At 45.6% G+C, this 24,025-nt stretch overlaps 1 protein-coding gene across 2 annotated transcripts in view; it reads left to right on the top strand.

The window, feature by feature from the left end:
• Nucleotides 1-4,461: 4,461 nt before the first annotated feature.
• Nucleotides 4,462-24,025, top strand: part of GSK3B (glycogen synthase kinase 3 beta) — a 145,011-nt gene continuing 125,447 nt past the window's right edge. The window contains exon 1 of one of the 2 annotated variants that reach the window (XM_040571805.1): nucleotides 4,462-5,003. In XM_040571805.1, the coding sequence (XP_040427739.1) occupies nucleotides 4,916-5,003 (88 nt within the window). In that variant the 5' untranslated portion in view covers nucleotides 4,462-4,915. The remainder of the gene's footprint in view (nucleotides 5,004-24,025) is intronic. The other variant, XM_040571789.1, reaches the window with a different exon arrangement.

Here is a 24,025-nt window from a genome sequence, read left to right as displayed (position 1 = left end):
ACTTACTGCTCGTGCACATTGGAGCAGACCTATTCAGCGTATTAAGACGATTGGATTTGACGTTCAGGGTGATACCTGAAATGTAAGCAGACAAATGCGAGCCCCCAGACAAACAAACAAAAAAATAAAGCCTCCTCACCACCGCTACTGAGCTTTTAAAAGCTTTGTTCTACCCAGAAATAGCACCAATTTTCTAATTCACTGCCACCTTATGGCATTTCAGAGAGATAACACTTCAGTAATTCCCATCAGATGCTTCTTATTTTCAGGCACCCTCCCTAAGATCTTAGATGTGACAGGGACGCTTTAATTTTGAATCACAGAAGATGTAAAACCGTCCTTTGCATCCAGATTTGGAACAATATTAATGCCTGAGATACTGGATTATTCTTGCCTGTGAAAACTGATCATTAAAGTGTCAATTCTATTTATATTTGTGGAGTCTAAAGGGAGGTCATTTCTTCAGCCAAGAGGCCAAAAATAAATACTAACTTTGCAATGTTGTTAAAAGAGAATTTTTCAGTCTAAAAAAGCAACTAGCTCACTCATGATTTCCTCAAATGAGTTTAATTTGGTGCATTTTTGACACTGAGGATGAAAGCTTAACAGATGCCCTTCTTATATGCTAATGGATTTTCTGACAGTGGCCCTAGCTAGGGAAATAATCTATGAAAAGACTAACAGGAATTGGAGGTGGTTAATAGCTTTCTGTCCCTTCAAACGAATAACAGCCCTCCTTTAAGTATACTTGTGTGGTTTTCTAGTAGCGGAGAAGACACTGTGATTGAAATGGACAGGTTTTGGAGAGTTCATTGGTTAATTATTACTTGGAAATACAGGCAGGATTGCCTGATGGGAAACAGAGCAGCTGGGAGATCTGTAGCGTTCGTTCCCCAAGAGGATGGAGAGGACTGGCATTTAGAAAAGCAGGAGTGCCAGTATCTGGTAGTTTTGAGGTTGATACGGATTGTTTGGGTACTGGCGAGGGAACTGGGGGACAACAGCAAAAGGCTAAGCCTCACACAGGAGCATAAGCGTGAGGCTGTTCTCCTGAATTAGCCTTGTTCTCTGTATACAAATGAAGTTGGTTCTCCATTGGTATTATCAACTTGCAGACTCATCATAAAGGACATTTTTCAAATGGATACCATCAGGATAAATTACGCATTGGTGTGATTTGTATTCACTGCTATCACAAAGAGTTCCCCCTACCCATGCCAGGCCATCCACTTTGTGAAGTCACAACGCTCAACCATCTCTCTTAAGTTGGTGCCACCGTTTATGCAGCTTTTAGAAAAAAACTTCATCAGAAAATAAGAAAATTTGATTTGTGTTGGCATCAAGTGCTCAAGGCCAAAAAAAAATGAATCCAATTTCAAGTGCAACTCTACAAGACGACTGGAATGTCTGGTGATGCATTTCAGGTAGAGGAAAGTTGTTTTACCAAAAGAGCCAAAAATGTCCTTCTGGTGGTTGGCAGTTTATTGAGATTGTATCTCAGGGACGTTTGATAAAGCGGTGAATCAGAGCAAATCCAACATGACGAGTGCAGCGTGGTTACTGTCACTTCAGGCTGTTCAGCCCCTGCTAGGGTGCAGCACTCAGCTTCCAGTTTCCCAGCTGCACAGGCTGCACAATGAGTCAGACCTTAAACAATGCAAAATCCTTTGTAGTAGGTAAAATCATTCATCATTTATCAGGCAGGGAAAAGGTTTCCAGAAGATCAAGCGCCCCGGGGCGAGTGCAGTGCTGAACAGGACCGTTTTGAGAGACTGAGTTGGTTTTCTGCTTTGGAACAAAGCTGTTGTACAGGGTAAATCTTAGCTGCCTTTGGCCAGATCTTTCATTGCTCACATAGCAGTGTTGCTTGGAATGGGACACAAGAAGAAAAAAAAGGATAAACAGGCAATATTTTGATGCCTTGAATAGAAAGCAGCAGCTCTTAGACTCTAGCACCGGCAAAAAGCGCTGCTGCTAGTCCAAGTTACTTTGTTTGTGATATAAACTACTCTGGTGAGAACATATTTTTTTTCTTTAAATGGTATAAGCAAGCAGTACTCAACTTTTGCAGAGGGCTGCTGAGTAATGTTACCGAGGTCACGGCAGGGAGCAGTTCTCCAGCTCCTGCTCTGCCAGATGAGTTGTCCCCACAGATATTTAAGAACCCTGGAGAAGTACAGGCTCTTCCAGAAGTCACAAGAACGGTCTGGACGCTGGCCAGGGCCAAGCAAAATCCACTCGTGGTGGCACCAAGACCTGGATATGAAGGCCGTTTTAGTGGCTCTAATATAAGCTGTGTTTCCTATAGTTTGCTAGCGAGAGCTGAACTGAGAGAACTTTGTGAGCCTTTGTCTGTTCCCCCTTCACTCAGGCTAGTTTCTGCAGTAGGTTTATCACCCTAGCCCTGTCCCCTCTGCTCCTCACAAGGTGATAGCCGGCACTACACAGCCGTGCTTTTTAAAAAGCCACCTCGCCACATCGCTATTTCATTTCCACAGCCACACCACTTTGTGCAACAGCAGCGATCCATTTAAACCCTTTTATTTTACATTAACAAGAACGGAACCTTGCATTTTTAACTGGAATTATTAAACCTTTGTGCTTCCACGGGGTGCAGGCCTGCACACCCCCAGGGAAGCGGCCCTGACGGCCACACGGTCACTGAGGGGGGGACCCCACGGAACAGGCCAGGGGCAAAGAGGGGTACCGGGCCCTAATGGTTGCAACGGTTTTAACAGTTCTAACGGCTGTAACCGGCCGGGTAACAGTTTTAACAGCTGTAACAGCTGTAACAGGCCGGGTAACGGTTTTAACGGTTGTAACGGGCCAGGTAACGGTTTTAACGGTTGCAATGGCTGTAACCAGCCGGGTAACAGTTTTAACGGTTGTAACAGCTGTAACTGGCCGAGTAACAGTTTTAACGGTTGTAATGGGCAAGGTAACGGTTGTAACGGCTGTAATGGCTGTAACAGGCCAGGTAACGGTTTTAACGGTTGTAACGGTTGTAATGGGCCAGGTAACGGTTGTAACGGCTGTAACGGGCCAGGTAACGGTTTTAACAGTTGTAACGGCTGCACCGGGTGCTGCCCCGCCCTGAGGCGACAGGCCGGGGGGGGTTGCTTCAAACGGGCCTTAACGGCCCCGCGGCCGTTTGGGGACCGCTCCGGGGAAGCCGGGGTGCCCATGCCGGCTCCCGGGTGGTCCCGGCCCCGGCTAACCCCCCCACCCCAGGGCCACGGCCCCGGCCTCAGGGCGGCGCCGGGCCCGCCCCGCCGCGCCGCGCTGCGCATGCGCGCTCCCCGCCGGCCCCGCCCTGCGCAGCCGGTGAGGTCATAAAGGTGAGCGAGGCGGCGCGCGGGGCCCCACCGCGGCGAAGCGTGGCCCACAGGCCCCGCCCTCCGTCCCCCACCGCCCAATGGGAGCGGGCGCTGCCCGCCGGTGCGGCCAGGGGATTGGTCGGAGGCCGACAGCTGGCTGGCGTCTTCGGGCCGCCTCATCCCCCTGAGCCAATCGCAGCGCGCCGCCGCGGTAGCCAATCGCAGCCCGCGCCCGCTCACCGCCTCGGGCTGCGGCTCGAAGCCGTCCCAGGGCCGTGTAACCGAGGCAGCGCGCCCTCTGATTGGCTGCGCCGCTTCGGCTCCCTTCGGCTCCTCCCGGAAGAGGCGGCCGCTTCCCATTGGCTGCCCGACCGCGCTGCTAGGGCGGCGGCGGCGCTTTGCCATTGGGCCCCCGCCTCGCTTCGGGGGGACTCGGCCGCGCCCGTCGCGGCCCCGCGATTGGCTACGAGCCGCCACAGCCATCCCTGTAGCGGCCTGGGGATTGGCCCCGAGGAGGCTCGGCTGTTTCCGTGAGGGGGGGGGGGGGGCAGCGAGCGCGTCGGGCCCTTCGGCTGGCTATTCACAGACGGCGCCTACGGCCGTTGCGCAGCGTAGGGCGGCGACGGGCATAGGCGGCTGCGCGGCTTTAGCAGCGGGGACCGGGGGGGGGACTCGGAGAAGCAGCAGCAGCGAGCACCAGCGCTCTGAGGAAGGAGCCGCCGCCATGGCCTGCCCCGCCGCCGCCGGCCGGCGCCCGCGCTGCAGCCTGCGCAGGCTGAGCCGCCGCCAGGCGCCCGTGCGGGGGCAATGAGGAGCCGCCCGGCCGCCGCCGCCGCCTCAGCGCCGCTGTGAGGGAGGGGAGCGCAGCGAGGGAGAGGCCCCGCCGCCGGCCGCATCACCGCTCCGCCCGCCGCGGATCCCTCCGCCGCCTTCGCCGGATTCCCTTCGCGAGCGGCCGCCTCACCTCCCGCCGGAGGATCCCTCCGCAGAAGGGGGAGGGGGGGGAGGAGGGAGAAATAGTCCCGCTGCCCGCGCCGCCTCCCGCAGAGGGCAGGGGAGAAGGCGAGGAGAGGGGGAAGGAAGAGGAGGAAAAAAAAAATAATAAGAAAAGAGGGAAAAAAAAAAAAAGGGAAGGGGGAAGAGGAGACGAGGCCGTCGGAGGAGGCCGTCCCGAGCCTCCGCCCCATGTGACTGGCGCTGAGGGTGGGGGCAGCGAGGCCTAGCGCAGCCCCGCGGCGGGCGGGGGCGGCTCCGGCAGCCAGGGCGCTGCGGGGAGGGGATGGCGCTGTGAGAGGGGCCGGCGGGCGGACCGACCGACAGACAGACGGACAGACAGACCGACGGACGGACAGACCGACCGACCGACAGCGGGGCCGCGAGGCCGGCAGCACCGACAGGGGAAGGCCCCCCCCTCCCCTCCCCTCCCCCCCCCCCCCCCCCCCCCTCCGGCGAGGGGCCGCGGTTGATGAGGCAGGGCTCGCCCCGAGCCGCCTGAGCGCCGGGAGAGGCCGAGGAGGAGGAGGAGGAGGAAGAGGAGCAGCAGCAGCAGCAGCAGCAGCCGGTTAGAGGGCGGCGGGGCGCAGCCGCAGCGGGAGACCATGTCCGGGCGGCCCAGGACCACGTCCTTCGCGGAGAGCTGCAAGCCGGTGCAGCAGCCCTCGGCCTTCGGCAGCATGAAAGTCAGCCGTGAGTATCGGGGAGGGGGGGAGGGAGGAAGGCTCCGGCACCCCCCGGCCCTCCCCTGAAGCCCCTCAGGTTGCCCTGGGGGTGGGCGCCCGGCTCCCAAAAAAGCCGCCCTGCCCCTGGGCTCGGCCCCTCTGCCCGCTGGCAGCCCTTCCCTTTGTGAAGCGGGCTCCCAGGGCCGGGGTTTTGTGTGTGTGTGTGTGTATCCCCCCCTCCCCTTTCTCCTTCCCCACCGGCCCCCGAAATGAATGACGGGCACGCAGGTACCCCCCTGCTTCCGATCTCCCGATGTGGGTCTCTTTTTCCTTTTTTTTTTTTTTTTTTTTCCCCTCTCCCAAAGCCCGGAGATCGGGTGTGAGCACCTCCTAGTCCAGCCCATTTAAAAGAAAAAAAAAAAAGGGGGGGGGGGGAAGGGGGGTTACAAAAGGTGCCTCTTTCGCGATTCAGGCAGCGGTAAAAACGCTCGATACAGGGAATAAGAACATCCTTACCGCCGCATGTGAGTATACCGAGGGGTTATTTCCAGCTCGGTACGCCTTTCCCAGCTTGCTGATCGGGGGAATATTGTTCGGAACGAGGCCTAGGCTTTATGCTGCACGGGCACGTTGGGAATTGGCAAAGTGTCGGATGTGTGCCCATCCTTCCTATCCCCCCAGCCTGGGGGATCGGCTGTTTTATGCGAATTAATTACGTCTCAGCAAATCCACGGTGTGAATGGAAAAAGGCCCTGCTCTGAGTCGCCAAAGATGAGCACTATGGTTATAATAGGCAATTTCTTGACTCCTCATTTGAATACGTGCGTATGAACGACTAAATTGTTGCCAATTTGTGCTGCCAGCCTGGTTCTCAAAGAATATTTTCCGTTTTCTGATGGAAATGGAGGGTAGGGTCTTTATGGGACCTGGAAGGCTTGCCGTGCGTTGCCGTTTGATTGATCCATTCAATACTTGCGTGTAGCCACACCTGACACCGCTCTGTGTGTGCATGTGTGTTTCATATTGTTCAACGCGTTTCGTGCCAAAGCTCTGCGTGATCGTGGGCTTTCTGACAGATCGGGATTTCTGATGGGTTTCTCTGCACTGAAATGTCTTCCACTGCGGTTGAAGCCTTGAAGAGAGCGTCGGGCTTGGGGTCTGTAGCCTACCTTGTATCTGCATGATCAGAGTGCCTGCAGCACTTCAAAAAACATGAGTGCAGTTAACCCGCATTAGCAGCGTAAGGGTATATGTTCGATCAGATTCAACATTAACGCGTATTTAGGATCTTAATTTACGTGGGGAAAAGCCGTGGTTGACTCCATTTTAATTTATTGATTTACTTTATGTGCGTGCGGAATAAGGAGCAGGTTTTGTTGGCCAGGATTTCTGTAGGTGGCCATCTAATTCAAGCAAGACCTAGCCCTGTCATGCTCGGAAACTAAATTTGTCTTATTCAAGCTCTACAGCTTGATTCTTGAAAGGTCATTGATGCTCCTTTCCCGTTTATTCGAGGTCAGAGACTAGACAGATGCTTGCCTGTGAAGAGAGTGCTAACTGATGCAGACTAACAAGTTTGCAAATATGATTCAATCCCAAGTGTATAACACGGAGGGAGAAACAAAGGCCGTAGCATAAAGCACACGCACTTGTGATAACCCCCCCAGTCGCTCTAGTCATGTGCTCCTGGTCCTTCTGCTGTCTGGAAAAAAATGTCAGAACAAAGCAGGAGAACCACATACGAGGGCTCTGTGGGAAATGCAGTTCATATTTTCAATTAATCCACCCGTGGAAGACGGTCCAGGAAGTTAAAACTTTTTTTTTTTTTCTCCTCCTCTCTTTGTGAGAGGACAGCAGCAGGTTGCCAGAAAGGGTAATATTTTTCTGGTTCCCATGAGTTTTAGCATCACCTTATGGCATGATGTAGCAAGCCATCTATTACCACTGTTGAGTGCTTGGAGAGAGGAAAAAAAAAAATCAATTGTGGTGAACAGGGAGTTTGCTGGGCTCCTTCGTTTTGCTGTGTATTTGCAGACTGATACTTAATGACATTTTGAGCCCTTTTGACTGAAGGCCAGGACAAAAGATTCCTTGTAAAGCAGGTGAAAATTGACGGAGCTTTGTTTTCCGAGCCTTGCAGACAACTTTAGTACCCCTGTCTTGGTGCAGGCCTTCTCCAAGTCACCAGGAAGCCAAACCTGACCTGCTTGGTGTCAGCCTTGTTGTTTTAATTTGGAAGCCTGGAGTAGTGGTGAAATTAAACGATGAAGTCACTCTTGCTCTGGTGTCTCTCCAGCTATTGCTGCTGCTGGCTGGGCCCAGCAACAGTTATCTAGGAAGGAAGGAGGGACTCGAATGATGGGGTGAAAGGGTTGATAAAAGTCGTGGCTTTCTGGATCTTGTTTTTTCTGGATCTTGTGTTGCCGAGGAGGAGTACAATGGTAGGGTGATTGCTCTTCTGTGCAGGGTGCGCAGGGGAGAAAGAATGAGCGGGCTTTTCATCTCGCTCCCTGCGTAACTTATTAGACTTTGTTCTCACAAGTTGATAAGAAAGCCCGAGCCTTGAATGAAAGGAGATTCTCAACAGCTGCTTCTCCTCTGGCTGTTGGGAAAAGATGACTTCTCATGCACGGTGCTCTCATTGCTCTGCAATAGGTGCTGGTTACAAGGATTTTAACATCCCTCTAAGAGGGGGAACACCGTGGCCTTTCTTTATCTCTCTCAAGCCACACCGCCATTGAGAGTCACTTTGAGATCTGAGTTTATTTGTCTGTATTTCTATTTTGGTGGTTTTGAAATCATTCTACTATTCTTTCCACCCCGTCATAGGGATGAAGTACTACCCAAGTAGCTGGTCTTTGTTGCTGAGTTTGTAGGTTTTCCATGCACAAAACCCACGTGTGTGCTCCTTATGTTGTGCCTGTGGGAAGCGCACGGTGTAACAAAGATCACGGTTGTGAGATTTGAGCTGTAATCTCAACGTCTGATGGTTACAATTCCACCTGAATTCTTGAACTTCAAAATCAGGTGATGAATGTCCAAGTCAAGGACTTCCAGTTTTCCACATGCTGATACCATCTGCCTGCTCATGGCATGAGAGAAGAGGCATGGGCTTAAGGGTTTTTGTTCTTCACCTAGTTGTTCCCGCGTTGCTTCCAGATGCGCGTTGTTTCCCGAATGGGACAAAAATAATCCTGAGAAATAAAGGGTAGTCATGCAACACATGACCAAAAATATCTCTATAAAAATAGAAGCCCAAAGTTTGCAGTTTGAGAATTTTCGTCTAATGACTGTGGAATTGATTTATTTTTTTTTCCTCCTCTGGAAAGTGTTTTAAGTAACACCAAGCCCTCGAAGACAACAGTACTTGTAACTGTAGCGAATTATGTTGTTGGTCTGCCGTAAACAATGTCATGGCTAATGCTTGCTGCGAAGAGCTTTTTGCTCTGTGTGTGTCACGGCTTTGTAATAGGTTGTGCAGAATTTGTTAACGTAGAGGGTGAGGAAGGCACTTTTATTTGCTTTAGCTAGTTCTCGTGTTGTACACAATCTTGGTTGCAAAATCTAAAGGCCAGTCTTGTAATAACTCATTTTGGACTCTTTGGAAGAATGTTACGCTGGTGCCAAACTTGCCTTTTGTTGAAATTTTTCTTTTTCTTTTTAGATCCGCTGTTTTTGCACTGTGTTATCCTCCAGAAGCCCAGTAGGGTGGTAGGTGGCCCTCCGTTGCTGTGTTCGCACGCGGTACATCTGCTGGCACATGAACTTGATGCATCCCTCGTTAGTATAAGGGCTCTTTAAAAAGTGGTTCTTGAAGGGGTAAAGTCTGGGAGTTGGTTGCTCCGCTCGTAAGCCACAGCATAAAGACTTGACTGCTTTTCAGGTGGAATGCAGCACTTAATAACGCTGCGTGATGTCCAGGTTGATCTGTAGGAAGAGCCTCCGGCAGGCTGGAAAAGAGCACCCCAGGCAACCTCAGCAAGAGGGAAGGAGCGGGGCTGACGGACCTGGCGTAGTGACTGGGCCGGTGCTACCTTCTGTTTCCCAACTCCGTTAGGGTAGGGCCCTCTCTGTTGCTTTGATAGCAGTTTCTGCCTAATTGGTTTCTGAAACTGGAAGCCGCCCATCCTGCTCTCCTTGCTGGAGAGAGGAAGATCACTCCCTTCCAGGAGCCTGCTGAGAGCTGTTGTCTGCCCTTTGCTGAGCCTAGCCCTGTCCAGCTTTCTGGCTGCTGCTGGGTGAACAGCTTTCCTTGTGCCTGAAATAAATAATAATAATGATAATGAAAGAATGGACTAACTGGGATCAGTTAATGGCCATGTGTGCTGCAGGAAAGTGTCTCGCACTGCAGTGACCCAAAGTCAGGCCTCGCAGTCTGAAAAGGAGCAAAACAGCTCTCTGCCGTACTTATTTCTAACGCTGGCAAACTGTTTTCTCTTTATTCCTGTCATTAGTGGTAGTTGAGCAGAGAAATATCTAATGAGAAGATGAGGTCTGCCATTGGAACCTGTCAAATGATAATTTCACTAATTCTTCTTCTGTGTCACCCATGTCTTACTTCAAGGGTTGATTTTATTTTTTCCTCTTAAACATAGTGGGAGCTATCCTGAACCTTTTATTGTTCTGTCACCGATCTGCACGTTTCTTCTTCGTTATTCTGTTTCCTGGAGGTGATCCTCTCTTGTATTATCATTTGATTAGCCCGTTCTGTTTTTTAGCAATACTTTAACCATCTTGTTCGCCTACTTATGCAGATGTAGAAGCCCATACCACTTAAGAAATATGTTCCCTACCTGCCCTGGTTCTGGAAGTTAGGTCCCTTCATCCCTTAACTTGGTAGGGTCTTGTAGGTATCACGCAGTAAAGGTTTATGTACTTCAACCTTTTCTGTGACGGATAAGAAAAGTAGTTCCTTGACATATATCACTAAATACCTCCTCAGGCCGAAGGGTTTTCCTCTACTGCCCCAAGAGTTCTCTAATTTTGATGTACTATATCTGGAAGTGCTATTTTAGAGAGAACATAAATGGGTTTCCAGTATTGATGCCCAGTGTCATAACAACGCAGCGCTGTACTCTTCCTGGTCCAAAGGGATGAACGATACAGGCCCGGAAGGCCTGCGGGGTGCCCGTGTCTGCTTTGTCTGGGGGCTTTTTGGCCCCAGTTAAAGCTCGGAGCTGCGCACGGCTCTAGCGTTTTCTGAATTGACTCGATGCCAAATCCCTTGGTTATTTGAACTCGTGAGCCGATAATACGCAAGGTGGTTGGAGAACGCTTGCAGCCTCGTTGTTGGAGCTGCTGGAGTCTTTGTTTTCAATGTTTTCTCGAGTCCCATTTTAAATTGGAAGGTCTGCTATCTTGAGGTTTCCAGAAATTTCTGTGGACTTGCTCACTGTATGTTTTTCTGGACTTCTTTCCTCCGTTTTTGATAAAGTCTTTTCTCTGAGGACTTTTAGTTGGCTGTAGCTAGTGTGGGAAGTGCCAAGGTGGCCATCTCCTGCAGAACTTCTCGTGGCTGGTATAGGCACTTGTCTGCTTCCTGGATTCAGCCAGCACCAGCCCAGCGCAGCTTCGAGAGACAGACAAACTTTTGAAGCGAAGCAGCAATGAAAAGGAGCTTACTGAAAGCTTAAAAGCCTCGCAAACAGCTCTCTCCAATTTTCTTTCACCCAAGTCCATATAAAATCCAGAATTAATGTTGTCAGCACTTCCTTCAGTAAGCTGCACATACAGTTTCCCGTTATGCATGTTGAAAATAAATGCTAATTGCAGCTTTTACGAGGTGGCGAGAAGAGGTACTCCCTCAAACATGAAGAAGGCTCTACCCCATTTGGTACTGTACAGGTCAAAACCCATTCCCATTTCCTATTTGTAGCCGCTGCGAGAAGCAGCTGCAGCATCAGTCTTCTGCAGACGAAGTGTCCCCAGTTGCTCTAGCTCATTCAAGAGAAGCTCTACTCAAACCCTTTTGCAGACGAGATTTGGATAACACCTATAGGTAGAAGAACTATTTTCACCAAATCTTCAGAATCCCTCCTGCTCGCATTGGTTTTGGCTTGCTGTGCTATGGAGAAGGAGGGTGAGACGTCTAGGTCTAGTCCGTGAGACGGCACGCATTCATCTTGATCCAGCGGTGGTACTCTGTAATGCTGTGGCCATGCAGTAGGAGAATCTCAGTGGAAATCCCTATGTTGGAGATCATACTGACAGCATTTTTGTATTGCCCTCAGAGTTAGCGAAAGTGTGGATACCTTGAAGTCACTCTGATATGCCTCTAAAAGAAGTAGACAGTGGCTTTGTATGATGAGTGCTGTCAAAGAATCTCTTCTTTGGGTGCTCTTGCCACAGATGAGTTGCCTGTTGCTCTGAGAAGGAAATAAAGCAGTTCATTCTGTACTTTCATCTCTTGCAGACAGGAAGCAGATCTAAGCATTTAAGGCAATTTAGATTCTCACCCTCGCCTTTCTTATAATTGGAGAAAGGACAGTCGTATGACAGCTTTTCAAAGTCAAGCACCACCAGCTGAAGGGATGGCACCTGCCCTCCTTAAAAGCATCGCCACTTCTCCGAAGCAGCAGATCCCATATTTCCTGATTCTCCCCCATCAGCTTAGGGGCTGTGCACCAGCATTGGTGCTTTCCCCATTTAAGCGTGCATTGGGCACCTGCACTTGGCGAGTGAGTAGCCATTAACCGAAGCAAAGTCCATTGCCAGGTGTCTTCCACTTGATTGAGCTCTTGATATTTTGCTGGGTTTGCACATCAGTAATGTGGAATTAACTTAGCCGGAGGAGTGGCACTGTGGGGCTGCAGAGCGCTTTGGTGTCTGTAATAGAAAATCACTCTTGCTTGTAAGCAAGAACTTGAGGCTAAGAAAAAGAGTTTCGTAACTTTGTAATTGGCGTGAAGAGGGCCGAGTGTCTTCTGCTTCGTGGGTTATAATGACCGATGTGGAAGTAGCACTGAAAGTAGTGGGCTGCTATTATGTTACGCTGGTGTTACGGTAAGGTTGAGCTGCCTTACTTGGAGAGGTGCTAATGTTTTTTTTGGTTTAGGTAGCTTTTGTTGATTGCGTTTGAGCCTGGAAAGCGACTCTTGGAGGTAATGTATGGCAGGAATGTGAATTGGTACAGTTACACTGCTCGACATGTCTCTTCAGGCAGTTGGGCAGGTTGGAAGGAACCTGTTAGTGGTCCAGTGCCTGACAGGAGAAAGTCTGCATCTTGTTGAAGGAGTCCTGATCAGAAGAGGACAGAAAGATACTCCAGACTGATGCCACTGGATAAGAAATGCCCAGGAGGGTGTATGGGACTTCAGGATACCCTACAGTTCTGCCTGTGTGAAGATGAGTGTCTGAGCGTAGCTCCAAAAGTCGCCACAGGCTTTTGGATCAGAGCGCTCAGACGGAGAGAAGTTGGGTGTTGGCTCCGAAGTTATAACCAGAAGGGAAGCAGCAGCTGAATTTTTCCAACCAAGACAGTCTTCTTACAGCCACAACTATAGAACATCGTCTGTTTTGACTTTTTTAGTAGGAATATAATTCTTGTCGGCTACAAGCCCTGTAGTTCAAAGAAGTATCTTTTGCCAGGAATTCAGGCAATTGTTTAATTTTCAGGCAGGCCAAGAATATGTTTTGTGGAAAGATAAACTAAAATTTGACTGCTTCAGAGCAAACCTGGATTTTCTGTGCAGTGCAGAAAGAGAAAAACTACGTAGTTGTGGTTGATAGGGCCAATCTGTTTGGTTTTCTTGATTCGCACCCTGCTGCAAACGGTTGCACAGAACCTATATTATTATTGGTATCCTGTCTCTCACATGATTAAGGTAGTTTAAGTATTTAAAAAAAAATGGTAACACCATGAATTGACCTGTATGAGTGGGTTTCCCTGAGGGAGGAAGGGGACACAAATTCATCAGCCTAAATAAACAGAATATTTGATTGTTGGCCAAATAAACATGAATCATTTGGCACAGATCTGTATCCCCGTGAATGAAGTCTATGGCCATAAATGAATTTCCACACGTTTGTGGGAGGTTGAGTATCAGCATCAGAAAGAATGTTTTGTGCTTTGCTGGGAGAACGAAAACTTTCTGGCAGGTGAGTAGATGTAAGGCTTCTGGAATGGTTTTTCTTTACCCGTACAATTGCTCAATTGAAACTTGCAGAAGCGGAAAATAATGTTGTCCGTGAGAAGATCGTATCTGTTGGCCGTTTCACTTCCAGTCTCGCAACCTTGCTCACAACTGTGTGTGCGGGTCTGGGATCTGCCACTATAGGTAGCGTAACGCCGTGTAGTAGTTGCAAGTTGACAGTTTTTCTGTGTTTCTCTTGAAAAACAGAGAAATCTTAGTAATCAAATTTCTGCTTTAGTGACTTTGGAATAGGTTTCCCCAAACTGTTGATTTTTGGAGTACATATATTAGTAACCACAACGGACTACAGAGTTGATTTGAGTCTTGGGGAAATTCTTTAAAGGCTAGGTGTTGTTTTTTTTTTTTTTTTTTTTCTCTGTCTTTTGTTTGGTTTTGGTGAATGAGCTGGTGAACGTACCTGAGCCAAAAACATGAAGTTTGAGCTTTACTATTCCAGAAATTGGGGGTCTGAGCTTCAGGACAGCAGACTGTATTTGTGGTGGGAGGCGGGGGAGCACTTTGGCCGTGGCTCCCAGAAGTGAAGGAGCTGGAGTTGTTCTCAGTTGAGTTCAATCATCTTGGAGATTGCTGTTCCTTGCCTGCTGCGGTCGGCGTGAGCGAGGTTGGAGACGTGTGGATGCTGTTACGCAAGTGGCGTGGGGGTGGCGGTCGTGCGGGTTTGTTGGATTCCCGACGTGTCTGAACAGTCGTGTTCTCCAGCAAATTCTCTGAATGTCATCCGATCGGAGTGGTTTAGAAACGCAATCGGCTTGATAGAAGGTTGTCTTTGGGTAATGAATACCACCAAGTTTGCAAGTCTCTTTGTTTTTCCGGATAGGCTTCACTTCAGTGGACCAAAAGTTCTCTTCTTCTGGAGTTACTGTCTTTGTCTGGATGTGGTAAAGGGTGTTGCTGGGATCTGTGACAGCTGAAGAATTGTGGCTTTTTTCCCTGTAGCACACGTGAAATGCTTCAGAGATTTTGGAGACGGGTATAGAAACCTCAAGTCCATATGCATGAAGTAGCCCTCATATTTACAGAAGCCAGATATTCATGAGGCAAGAAACAACACCTTTTGTGTGGTGACAGTGCTTTGGCTTTATGCAGTAGCCTGTGGATTTTTTACAATCCGCTGGATTCTTTCTGCCCTGGTAATGTCTGAGCAGTTGGTTGTCAACTGTAAATGTTGGTTGTAGTGGGCCAACAACTCTAAAAGGGAATACTGCAGGTATGTTTATGCCATGTCCAGAACTTTTCATAATTAGGATACTTCAGAGATTCTCATATCAAGACAATGATGCCCACTGCATTTCAAAATGTATGGTGAAAGCTCAATTTTCATTCCTACATGGTGGTATAATTAGTGAGTATGAGCTTCTTTTAGAGTTACTTTAGAACATGTAGTAGCAACATACGCCTTTTAGTTTATTCAGACATTGTGGAGGCATTGTTTCTTTGGCCTTGTGTTACGGCTTTTTGTTTTTTGCTTTTTTGTTTTGAAAAGCAGCTGGAATCAGGAAGAGGTTCCTGGCAGACCGGGTCAAAGTCAGCCGCTTCTAGATAAGAACAAATCATGAAATATTCTTTAACAGCCCCTTTTACTTTATTCATGTTTACATGTCTTTCTGAGAGTAAAGAGAGGGTGAGAGAAGAGGGACATGTTTGCATTGTCAGAAAAGTTATATGAAGGGGAGATGATGATTTAGGCTTCTGGGATCTGGAATTTAAACCTAGACTGTGTGAAGGTTTTGCTTTAGAGCTTCAGCTTTAAGCCTTTAAAGACTGCTTTAAAACATCCTGCCAAATCTGGGTTGACTAAGTACATTTCTTTAGACCAAACTTGGGAGCAATGTTTTAATATTTGAACAATAATTGTTTTGTCAGAAATAGTGAACTGGTTTCTCATTTCACTTCGCATGATATGTTTTGAGACTTCGTAATGTCCTATTCCACTGGCATTAACATTTAATTTTGATGCTGCTAAGGGAGCTCTGGAAGAAACTGCATTGCAACTTAATGCACTGTCTTCTATGACTCCAAATGTCTTTTTTTCCCTTTGAGTGTTATGACTATGAGAGGCTTTTCACCTGTTTGCAAATTTTGCTTTCAGGTTGTCAGCAAGCCATTTTTTAAAGAACATACTGATAAGATAGGAAATTGGATTCCTCACTTTGAGAAGTTGTCAAGTTTCTTCTGTATGTGTATGGCTATAAAATTGAGTCTTTTTAAAACTCATAAGAAATTAGTTTTCAAGGACATAGTCACTATGTGACTTTAAAATTGAATTTTATTTTCATTTGGCAAGTTTAAAAGATTTTTGGTATAGGGAGAGGCTGGAAAAACAATTTTGCAAGTATTTGCAGCGCTATTTATTGATCCTATAACAATATGTACTGAGGGCTGGGATTCAACACCTATGGGTTTTTCAGGATATATTTGGGGGGGGTGTAGGGAGGGAAGCAAAAATGCCAAACCAATTATAAACTTAAACCTGTAGTAGGTATAGTTGTCTTTTAGGAAATGATAGTTCATGTCACTGCTTTCACTAGACGCTTCAACCATTACATTGATGGTAACACCACGGTAAGAATGCTTCACTGATGTGGAAAAAGTATGAGGATTTGACAGTGCTGTTAATATTTTAAGTTAGGTTTCTGCTCATGTAACGTACACTGTCACAGAAATGCTCCAATGCTGTGGGCTCTTGTTCTAAATTTTGGGTAGGTTGGTTTTGTGCTGTGCATAACATATTACAGTTTTGCATTGTGACTGGATGTAGTATGTTTGAAAGACCTTTTATTTCTGAGTATAGTAGAACAAAGGCAAACATTTCTAAAAATTCAGGTAATGTCCTGGATTTTGTCAGGAAAATTAGTTAATAAAGGGGCTTGGAATTTGTCTACTCAAGAAGAAGAAAAATTAGTTTTCGTCTGACCCTTAAGAGAGCAGATGCAACGAAACTCCTGGACACTTGTTGGTTTAAATCCCTTGAATTCTAGTAAGTGCTCTGGGCATCTATTATGCTGATTTGCTTTGAATCCTAGTTCTATCAGTATATGAAATATGCAGTGAGTTAGGTAATGATAATTTGGCTGCTGTTTTTTAACGCTTGCTTAAAGCCTGCTGTATGGAATTACTCCATGTATGGAAGTAGCTCTGCCATTAATTGCTAGTTTTTGTGCTTTAGTGGAAAATAAGTCATTAAATGTTAAGTATGCAACTACCACATAGTACCTTTCCCTCTGTTTTTAACTAAAAATTCAAAGAGCTAGTGCAATAATAACCATCATTCCACCAAATTTCCAAATTACACATGAAATGGCCTCCTGTGTAAACTGTACCTCCTTGGCTGTCGTGCAGTAGAGTATGTAATACGTAACTCCTCAAGTGGTGTGAAAAATGGAGCTGAGCGATGGTGACGTATTAGAAGCTGCTCCTGAAAGTTCAAGAGTATATTTTCTTCTGTAGAACGCAGTAAGGCTGGTGCAGTTATGAATCACTTCTGCTTCATCTTGGCGTAGTATTTAGGAAAATATCCTTTTGTGCTACTAAAAGAGAAATAGCTGAAATCCTTTAGAAGTTGTTCAGAACTGCTCTTTTAAAAAATACGGTACCGTTCAGATTCTTACAGAGTGACCCACCCCGCGGCTGTTCTTTGAAGAAGAGGATATGCAGACCACATAACTAAAACCTCTTAAAAGGGGATCAGCCATGGAACGTGCTGGTAAATGGAGTCAACTGCGTAGCACGAAAGTGTTTGTTTAAAAATGCACCATCTGTTAAAAACTTCAAATGTGTACTTTTATGGAAGACTGTTAATTTTTCCTCCAGTAATGCAGTCACAGCATCATTTTCATTTTTTCAGTTTTATGCAGCTGAGAGCTCTGTTTTCCCATAAACTGATGTTGGGCATGGGCAACAAGGTGCACTGCTGGAAAACAATTTTTTTCTAGATAAAGTTACTGATGCGCTTTAAACATAATATATAATATAATAATACAGTAATACATATATATATTTTTGTGTGTATGCATCATATAAACTATTGGTTGTTACTCCTTCCTAGGTGTTTGCTTATGGCTGCACTTGAAGGTAGGAAAGGAGACCAGACGTGGCCTTGATCTGACTCAGTATGTCTATTCCTGTACATGAAACGTAGGCTTTCTGTTGGCTGTGCTCACTGCCATGGTGTTAACTATTTTATATATCCTGGCAGAGATTTAGGCCTTTGTTGTATAACAGGGGTCTGTAAAAATTATAAAATAAACATTCCTTTGAAGTTAGACCAGACTCATGGTCAAACCAGGAGGGTGAGTCAAGGGGGTTCTGCAGAGTTTTCTGTAGTACTATTTTTTTTGCAGCTGATCTTCGTAGACTTTCTAGATTTGCAGACTGCATTCAGAGGAGCTCCAAGGACATCAGAGAATATGTTCAAAATGTTCTTGAGAAATGGACAAAGCAGTGGTACATGAATAAGATGCAGTTCAGCAGGGGCAGACGTGGCCTATTAGGTTTTGGTAAGGCTCAGCTGTGCAGATAACAGGGTGGGGGGCGACTGGGAAGGCAGGGAGATCTGTGAAGAACCTGCAGGTAGATGTTTGCACAGTAGCCATGCATTGGTTAGTGTTGCAAAAACAGCAAATGTTTTACTGGGTATATTGACAGAAATGTCACGTGAAATACGTGAAGTTAGCCTTCTTACTTCATAGCATGCTAATAAGCCTGCGTTGAAGCGCAGCACCTAGCTTTGGTATTGTTCTGGGAGAGGAACAGTCTGTGGGCGAAGGGGAATCATCAGGGATCTAGAACACGTGCTCTCAGGGGAAGCTGAAAGCATTTAGTATGATTTCTTTTACAAGAGATTGCAGGGAGTTTTCTTTTGATAACATTCTCTAAATACGTTAGCTGGAAAGAAAAGACTAAGCTGTTCTCTTTTCTGCTGGAGCTGAAACAAGTTGTGGGCTTAAACTTAAGCAGCAAACATGCTTTCAGTTAGTTGATTCAGCTTCTAAGAAAAACAGGAGCAGTGGAATAGATTAGGAAGGCTGTCGGTTTCCCAGCAGTGGCTGTTTTAGAAATTTGCCAGGTAGTTTAGATCTAGAAGTTTGTAGAAGTTTAAATTAAGACAGTCTGTGGCCCCTTCCACCTTTATTTTCTGTTGTTCTGGTTAGTTCTACATGGTCTTGGGATGAATTTCAGTAGTAGCACACTGATCCTGCTCTTGTTTCTTTTCCCCCCTGGAATGGAATAGCCCAGTGCTGTTGGCAGCTTGCTGGAAGTTGGTGGGCGTGAAGATGAGGGTATGTGAAACCTGCCACAGCTTTCAGACTTACAGGCTAGGTCATCCCAGAGAGCTCGCTTCAGTTTGGGAATTTACTGGATGCAGTGGTTTGTCCTACTCTTGGCACGTAGCTCTGATTTCTGAAAGAACCTCCTTAGCCTTGACGTTTAGGTAAATGTACTGTATTTAGAAGGGCTTAGTCTGGCTGGGGAGGTTTTTATTTTAGTTAGAGGTTTAAATCAGCTCTGAATTTTGTTTTTGACGTAAGTGCTGTTCAAATAAAAGCTTGCTGTAATTTGTGAGTCCTGTTCTGCAGTTGAGAATCACACAATTTCTGTGGGGGATCTCCACGGCTTTCTTTGTATGGGTCCTAAGAAAAACAATTCTTTCCTTCAATTTTTGATCCTGTGGTTTTTACTTCAACACAAAAGAATTTAGCGCAAGTGAAGAACTGCTCAGAGCTTCAAGTGTAGACCCAGGACCATGTTGGAGTAGCAGTGTAAGGTCCAACCTTATGACGGGGTGTCTGCCCAAAAGAGCTTCAAGTAGATGTTCTTGGTGTATAATGCCAGTTTCTGAAGAATATTTGTCCCTTAATATATAACTTTCTAATCACAGTAGTCACGTGAGCTTCTGTTTAATAAATGGGCAAGTGTCTGAAGAACGTGTGTAGAAACCAGATGTTGCATGGAATATGAGCCAAGGAAGAAAAGAATTTGTTGGTCTGCTGCGTATGTGGAGTGTAGATAGATACCTTCTTCTAATTTTATTAGTGCTCTTGTTCAGAGCTGGAGGATTCTACGTGGACCTTGAAAATCAAAGCGTTGTCATGTTAATCCTGAAATTTTTAGGGGTTTTAATTGACTTACCTAACTTCTTGATATGGAAATAAGAGGAATTTGTGAAACTGGAGTTCTCGCATGAGAACTAAAGATGCTTCAGAGCAAAAATGATCATCTTCACTGATAAGTGGTTTCCAATTTGGTGCTGAAACTCTGAGGAGTAGTACTAAGCAATACTTCCTTTTCTGTACCTCACAAAGCTTCAGTCATTCGGTGTACGTATGAGGCTACTACAAGGCTGAAATCCTGAATTACTGCTAATATAACTTCTACAACTACTTATTTTTTTAATTGTTTTGAAGCCTTGCTTCCTTATTTCAAGTGATTTTGAGTATTCAAAAGCAGGCGGATGTCAAACTCAACTCTTTTTCTTATCTGCTCAAATGGGAGAGAAGAAGTGATAACCCTGAAGCCTTATGCCGGACTCCTCCTAAGGTACAATAATAGTCCAGAATGCCTTTTATTTTTTTCACCTTTTAAATCTTTGGCTGATGAAAGCATTAGACCTTTAGCTGTAAGAGGGGCTTGCTGGAGACTTGCTGTTCTCCATTTCTATGCAGCACTTTGCTTAAGGCTGTGCAGAGCGTTTGCTCTGACTCTGACATGCACAAAATTGTTCGTCTCTTAGATGGCTTAGACTTTCAGGGGCGTACAGATCTTTTTTTGTCTGCAGCTGTCATCATCTGAATGATGGAATAGTTTACAACTTCGGTATTGTGGAAAATTTGTTCCTCTTCCCTGCTGATAGCTGTGAGAGACTGGGGCGCTTCTGTTGACATTCTTCAGCTTCGGTGCTGTGATGGTGACAAGAAGGCAGAGGAACCTGGCGTCAGGCATAGCCACTAGGGAAGAAGTATTGGAGAGCCTAGCCAAGCGGTCTTTTTTCCTTATTGGAGTCATTCAGATTAATTGAGTTTTCTGAAAACTGACAAGGTTTAAAACACGAGGAAATAAAACTAAAAAAACTAACTAAAAAACTAAAAAAAAACACCAAAACCCACTCCCTTCCCTGAGCTTGTTGTTGAGTTCAAGAGTGCAGTAGGTGAGTATGAGATAGTTGGTACCTAACTGAAATTGTAAGTTAATGCACTTGTATTACTGAAATAACCTCCTCTTGGAGAATAGAAATCAGAGAGAAGCACTCATACCTCATCTTCTGTATTTGTCAAAATACTAGGAACTTCTTTTCATGTATAAAGACTCTTTTGGTTTAAATGGTCATGTATCACTTTCTTGTTCCTTTACCTTTGTTACAGTTTGTATTTTTGCTTGGAGTCATATGGAACCACAGCTCTTGAAGTGGAATTTCTTTGGAAAATATTGTATTTATTGTTTGTAATGCCAGAGTTTAGTTTAGTTGATGTTACTCTTAACATTTTTATGGGTTTTAGTTTTATGCAAGTATGCTTTTCAAGTACAAAAAAAAATACATGATTTTTGAAGGTAAAGGGTAAGTGGAAGGGCAAGCTTGAAAATGGGTCTGGTTTAAAGAACACAGCAACGTACCTTTGGATTAAAAAAAAAGCAGTGGTAATTTAAAGTTTCAGATTTTACTGACGTCTTAGATGTTTTTTAAATGCTTCAGAACTTTTTTGGGATAATTGGCTTTCAAAGCTCTTTAGAGGTGGCAGTAGACACATATGCAAATCGACTAAGTTTCCAGGTTTGGACTAAAATTGATGTGCAGGTGAGCTCATCCAGCCGGGAAGTTTTTGAATAGAATAGCTCAGTTGGACCTACCAATATCTTCGAGTCCAACTGCCTGACCACTTCAGGGCTAACCAGAAGTTAAAGCATATTACACAGGGTGTTGTCCAAATGCCTCTTGAACACTGGCAGCTATGGGGCATCAACCACCTCTCCCGGAAGCCTGCTCCAGGGTTTGACCACCCTCATGGGAAAGAAATTTTCCTGACGTCCAGTCTGACCCTCCCCTGGCGCAGTGTTGTGCCCTTCCCATGCATCCCATCATCGGTGACAGGAGCAGCGGCTGCACCTCCTCTGCGTTTCCCCTCCTCGGGGGAGCTGTAGAAAGTTGTGGGGTTGCCTCTCAGTCTCCTTTTCTCCAGACTGGGCAACCCAGGTGTCCTCAGCCTCTCCTCACAGGACATGCGTCCAGCCCTTCTACCAGCTTTACTCCATTCCCGCTGCAAAACCTGATACTTACCCATGTTGAATTTCATGCTGTTGATGGCTGTCCAATGCTCCAGTGTGTTTAGATCCTTTTGCAAAGATTCTCATCCATCCAGAGGGTCAACAGCACCTCCCAGTTCAGTATTGTCAGCAAGTGGTAATTAATGCATGCAGTGTACCCAAAAGCACTGCTTGATTTTTAGTGGAAAAGAACAATTCCTTCGCCTATATGTGAAAGTGAAATTCTTCAGTGTTCACCTTTCAAATTCCTGCCAGTGGGAAGAGAACGCGAAGTCTCAAGTCATTCAAGAAAACCTCAGGAACAGCAGTGAAATTTATATTCTTATTTCAGTGCATCTTGCCTTTTTTTGTTCTTAAACACTTCCCTATCACATTTTATTCTTACTTTCACTAATATGAGAGTAGAATAACAAACAGAAATACTTTGGTGGCCATGAGCACGAATGCTGTGGAAATTGAATGTAATGTGGAAAACTCTTCTGCTGAAAGCCTGTCAATTGGAAACATGCATGGACAAGGTCTTGCACAAGGGTGTTGGTATGACTGGGACATCTGAACAGCATAGCTGGAGGTGTGGTAAGTGCTTGTGGGTAGCGCGTTCTAGCGGAAACAGGAAAATCCAATGGAGTTGCTGCTGATGCTGGGGCCGCACATGGAATACCACACAACAGTCTGGTTACTTGGGCTCCACAAGTGGGAAGCACAAGCAGGGATTATCAGGGGAAAGGCAAACGTGGAAGTGAAACTGATGGTGTTTGTCTTCGCTGTAGGGAAATGATCGGAGAGGATGCTTGCATTGTTTTTGTCTATGTAAGTACTTGAAGGGTGGAGTGAGCAAGCATTAATTTATGTTTATTTCCCTCGAGTACAGTGCTTGTGCAAAAAGCAAGAACACTGTTAAAAAAAATACAATTTTTTAAATCTTAAATCTCCAGTTCCTGTGCAAGAGAAGGTAAAGCTGAGAGTCTTTCGTGATTTTAAAATGCCACCAACAAACCTCTCTCTCTCCCTCTCTCTCTCTCAAAAAAAAAAAAAAAAAAAGCCATGCTGAAGGGGGATGTTCTGGCATATATGGAGCTGGAGACTTTTTTTGTTGTGGCTTGAAGAGAAAGCCTTGCTTGCTTTTATTAATGAACAGTCGTGTGCCCTTGCCCAGATCACTAAAATGGCTGGAATAAAGCTAAAACGAATAAATAGAAACATACTAATTTAGTTGTTCATAGACATGCAGGGGACGTTCCTGTGGTTAGTAGTAACTAGGGCAGCCATATAACTTTATCAGATGTGGAGTTGTCTCGACTTGCATTGAGTGTAGGAGCTTTCTACACCAGCAGACTTGTTTTCCAGGCTCTCTCTAAGACTTGAGGCTGGTTTCAGAAAAACATTTTGTCCATATGATAATGATGACTCCCCCCTCTGCCTCCCCACAACGTTTTCTGTGAGGAAAAATAATAAGAGACTCATCCCATATTGAGTTCCACTTTGCAATTTGTTGAAGTTTTTTACCATCCCACTTGGTACACTTGAGCAATTCTTTGACTTATTTAAGAGGCATTAGTAATTTTTGGCTGCCTCTAGCATGTTGGGCATGCTCACAGACTATTTAGGGGATTTCCCTTCTCATTTTAAAGTCCGTAACTACCTATGGTCTGGTTGTAATCCAAGTTCAGGGACTGACAGAGTACTGCACAATGCATTACGTCTCAATTAGGTTTCAGATTGCTCTTAACTGTCACAGCCTGGCTTGGAGTTGGATGTAGTGTCGGACATGAGGGAGAGTAGTAGCTGGTCCTACATCATGAGATGTAGTGGAAACCAAGTTGATAGGAAGATATTGGAGGTTAAAATATTCACTTCTGTAACTTAAGGTACAGTTAAATTTCTTTGGAGTTTGAGATGAACAGGGTTACGCTGATGTAACAGTCTTGTGACAGCATAGAGACTTAAATTCAGTGTTTTACAGTATTTATGTACAAAGTCAATGCATTGGAAAAAGTGGGAGTACTAGTAAAGTCATGGATTTTTTTTTTAATGGGGAGAAGGTGCCTATGTCAAGTTTTGTGCAGAAGATCCTTTAAACATCAACCTTATAATGAAGGTAGATAGATAAACTTTCTCAAGTTTTATTTGAAGTGCCTTTTTACCCCTCCATGCAGTTTTTTCTTTTTTTTTTTTTTTTTTTTCCCTAAATCAGTCTTCTAAGTGCTTCTTTTTTTTTTTTGACATTTAGCAAAACCATTGTATTTTAGGTGTGGATAGAAAAATTATTTCTCTGCTCATCTCAATCACTTCTCTGAGGTTTTTATGTAGAAAATTCAAAAGAAAAAAAACATTTTTGGTCAGAATGCCACAAGTGTTTTGAATTACTGTTCAAGTCCCTGACCTACTAACAGGAAAACCTTTTCTTCACAGCTTTTTGTTTCAGTGTTAGGGAAGAATTTTAGACAAGTTAAGGCTGCTAGTGCCGAACAAGATTTGACTGTCAAAATTTGTTTTCTAAGGCCTTCTGCAAGTGAGAGGGTTCACCATCATGTATGACCACACTAGAACAAGCACTCCATTTAGCCAAGGAGTTGCATCTAATCAGGTAGTAACACATGGTCGCTACAGTTTTTGCTATGTTTCCAAGCACAGGTGGCTC

This window comes from Cygnus olor, chromosome 1, assembly GCF_009769625.2.
Source record: "Cygnus olor isolate bCygOlo1 chromosome 1, bCygOlo1.pri.v2, whole genome shotgun sequence".
Taxonomy (NCBI): Eukaryota; Metazoa; Chordata; class Aves; order Anseriformes; family Anatidae; genus Cygnus; species Cygnus olor.
This window is presented reverse-complemented; position numbering and strand designations above follow the sequence as displayed.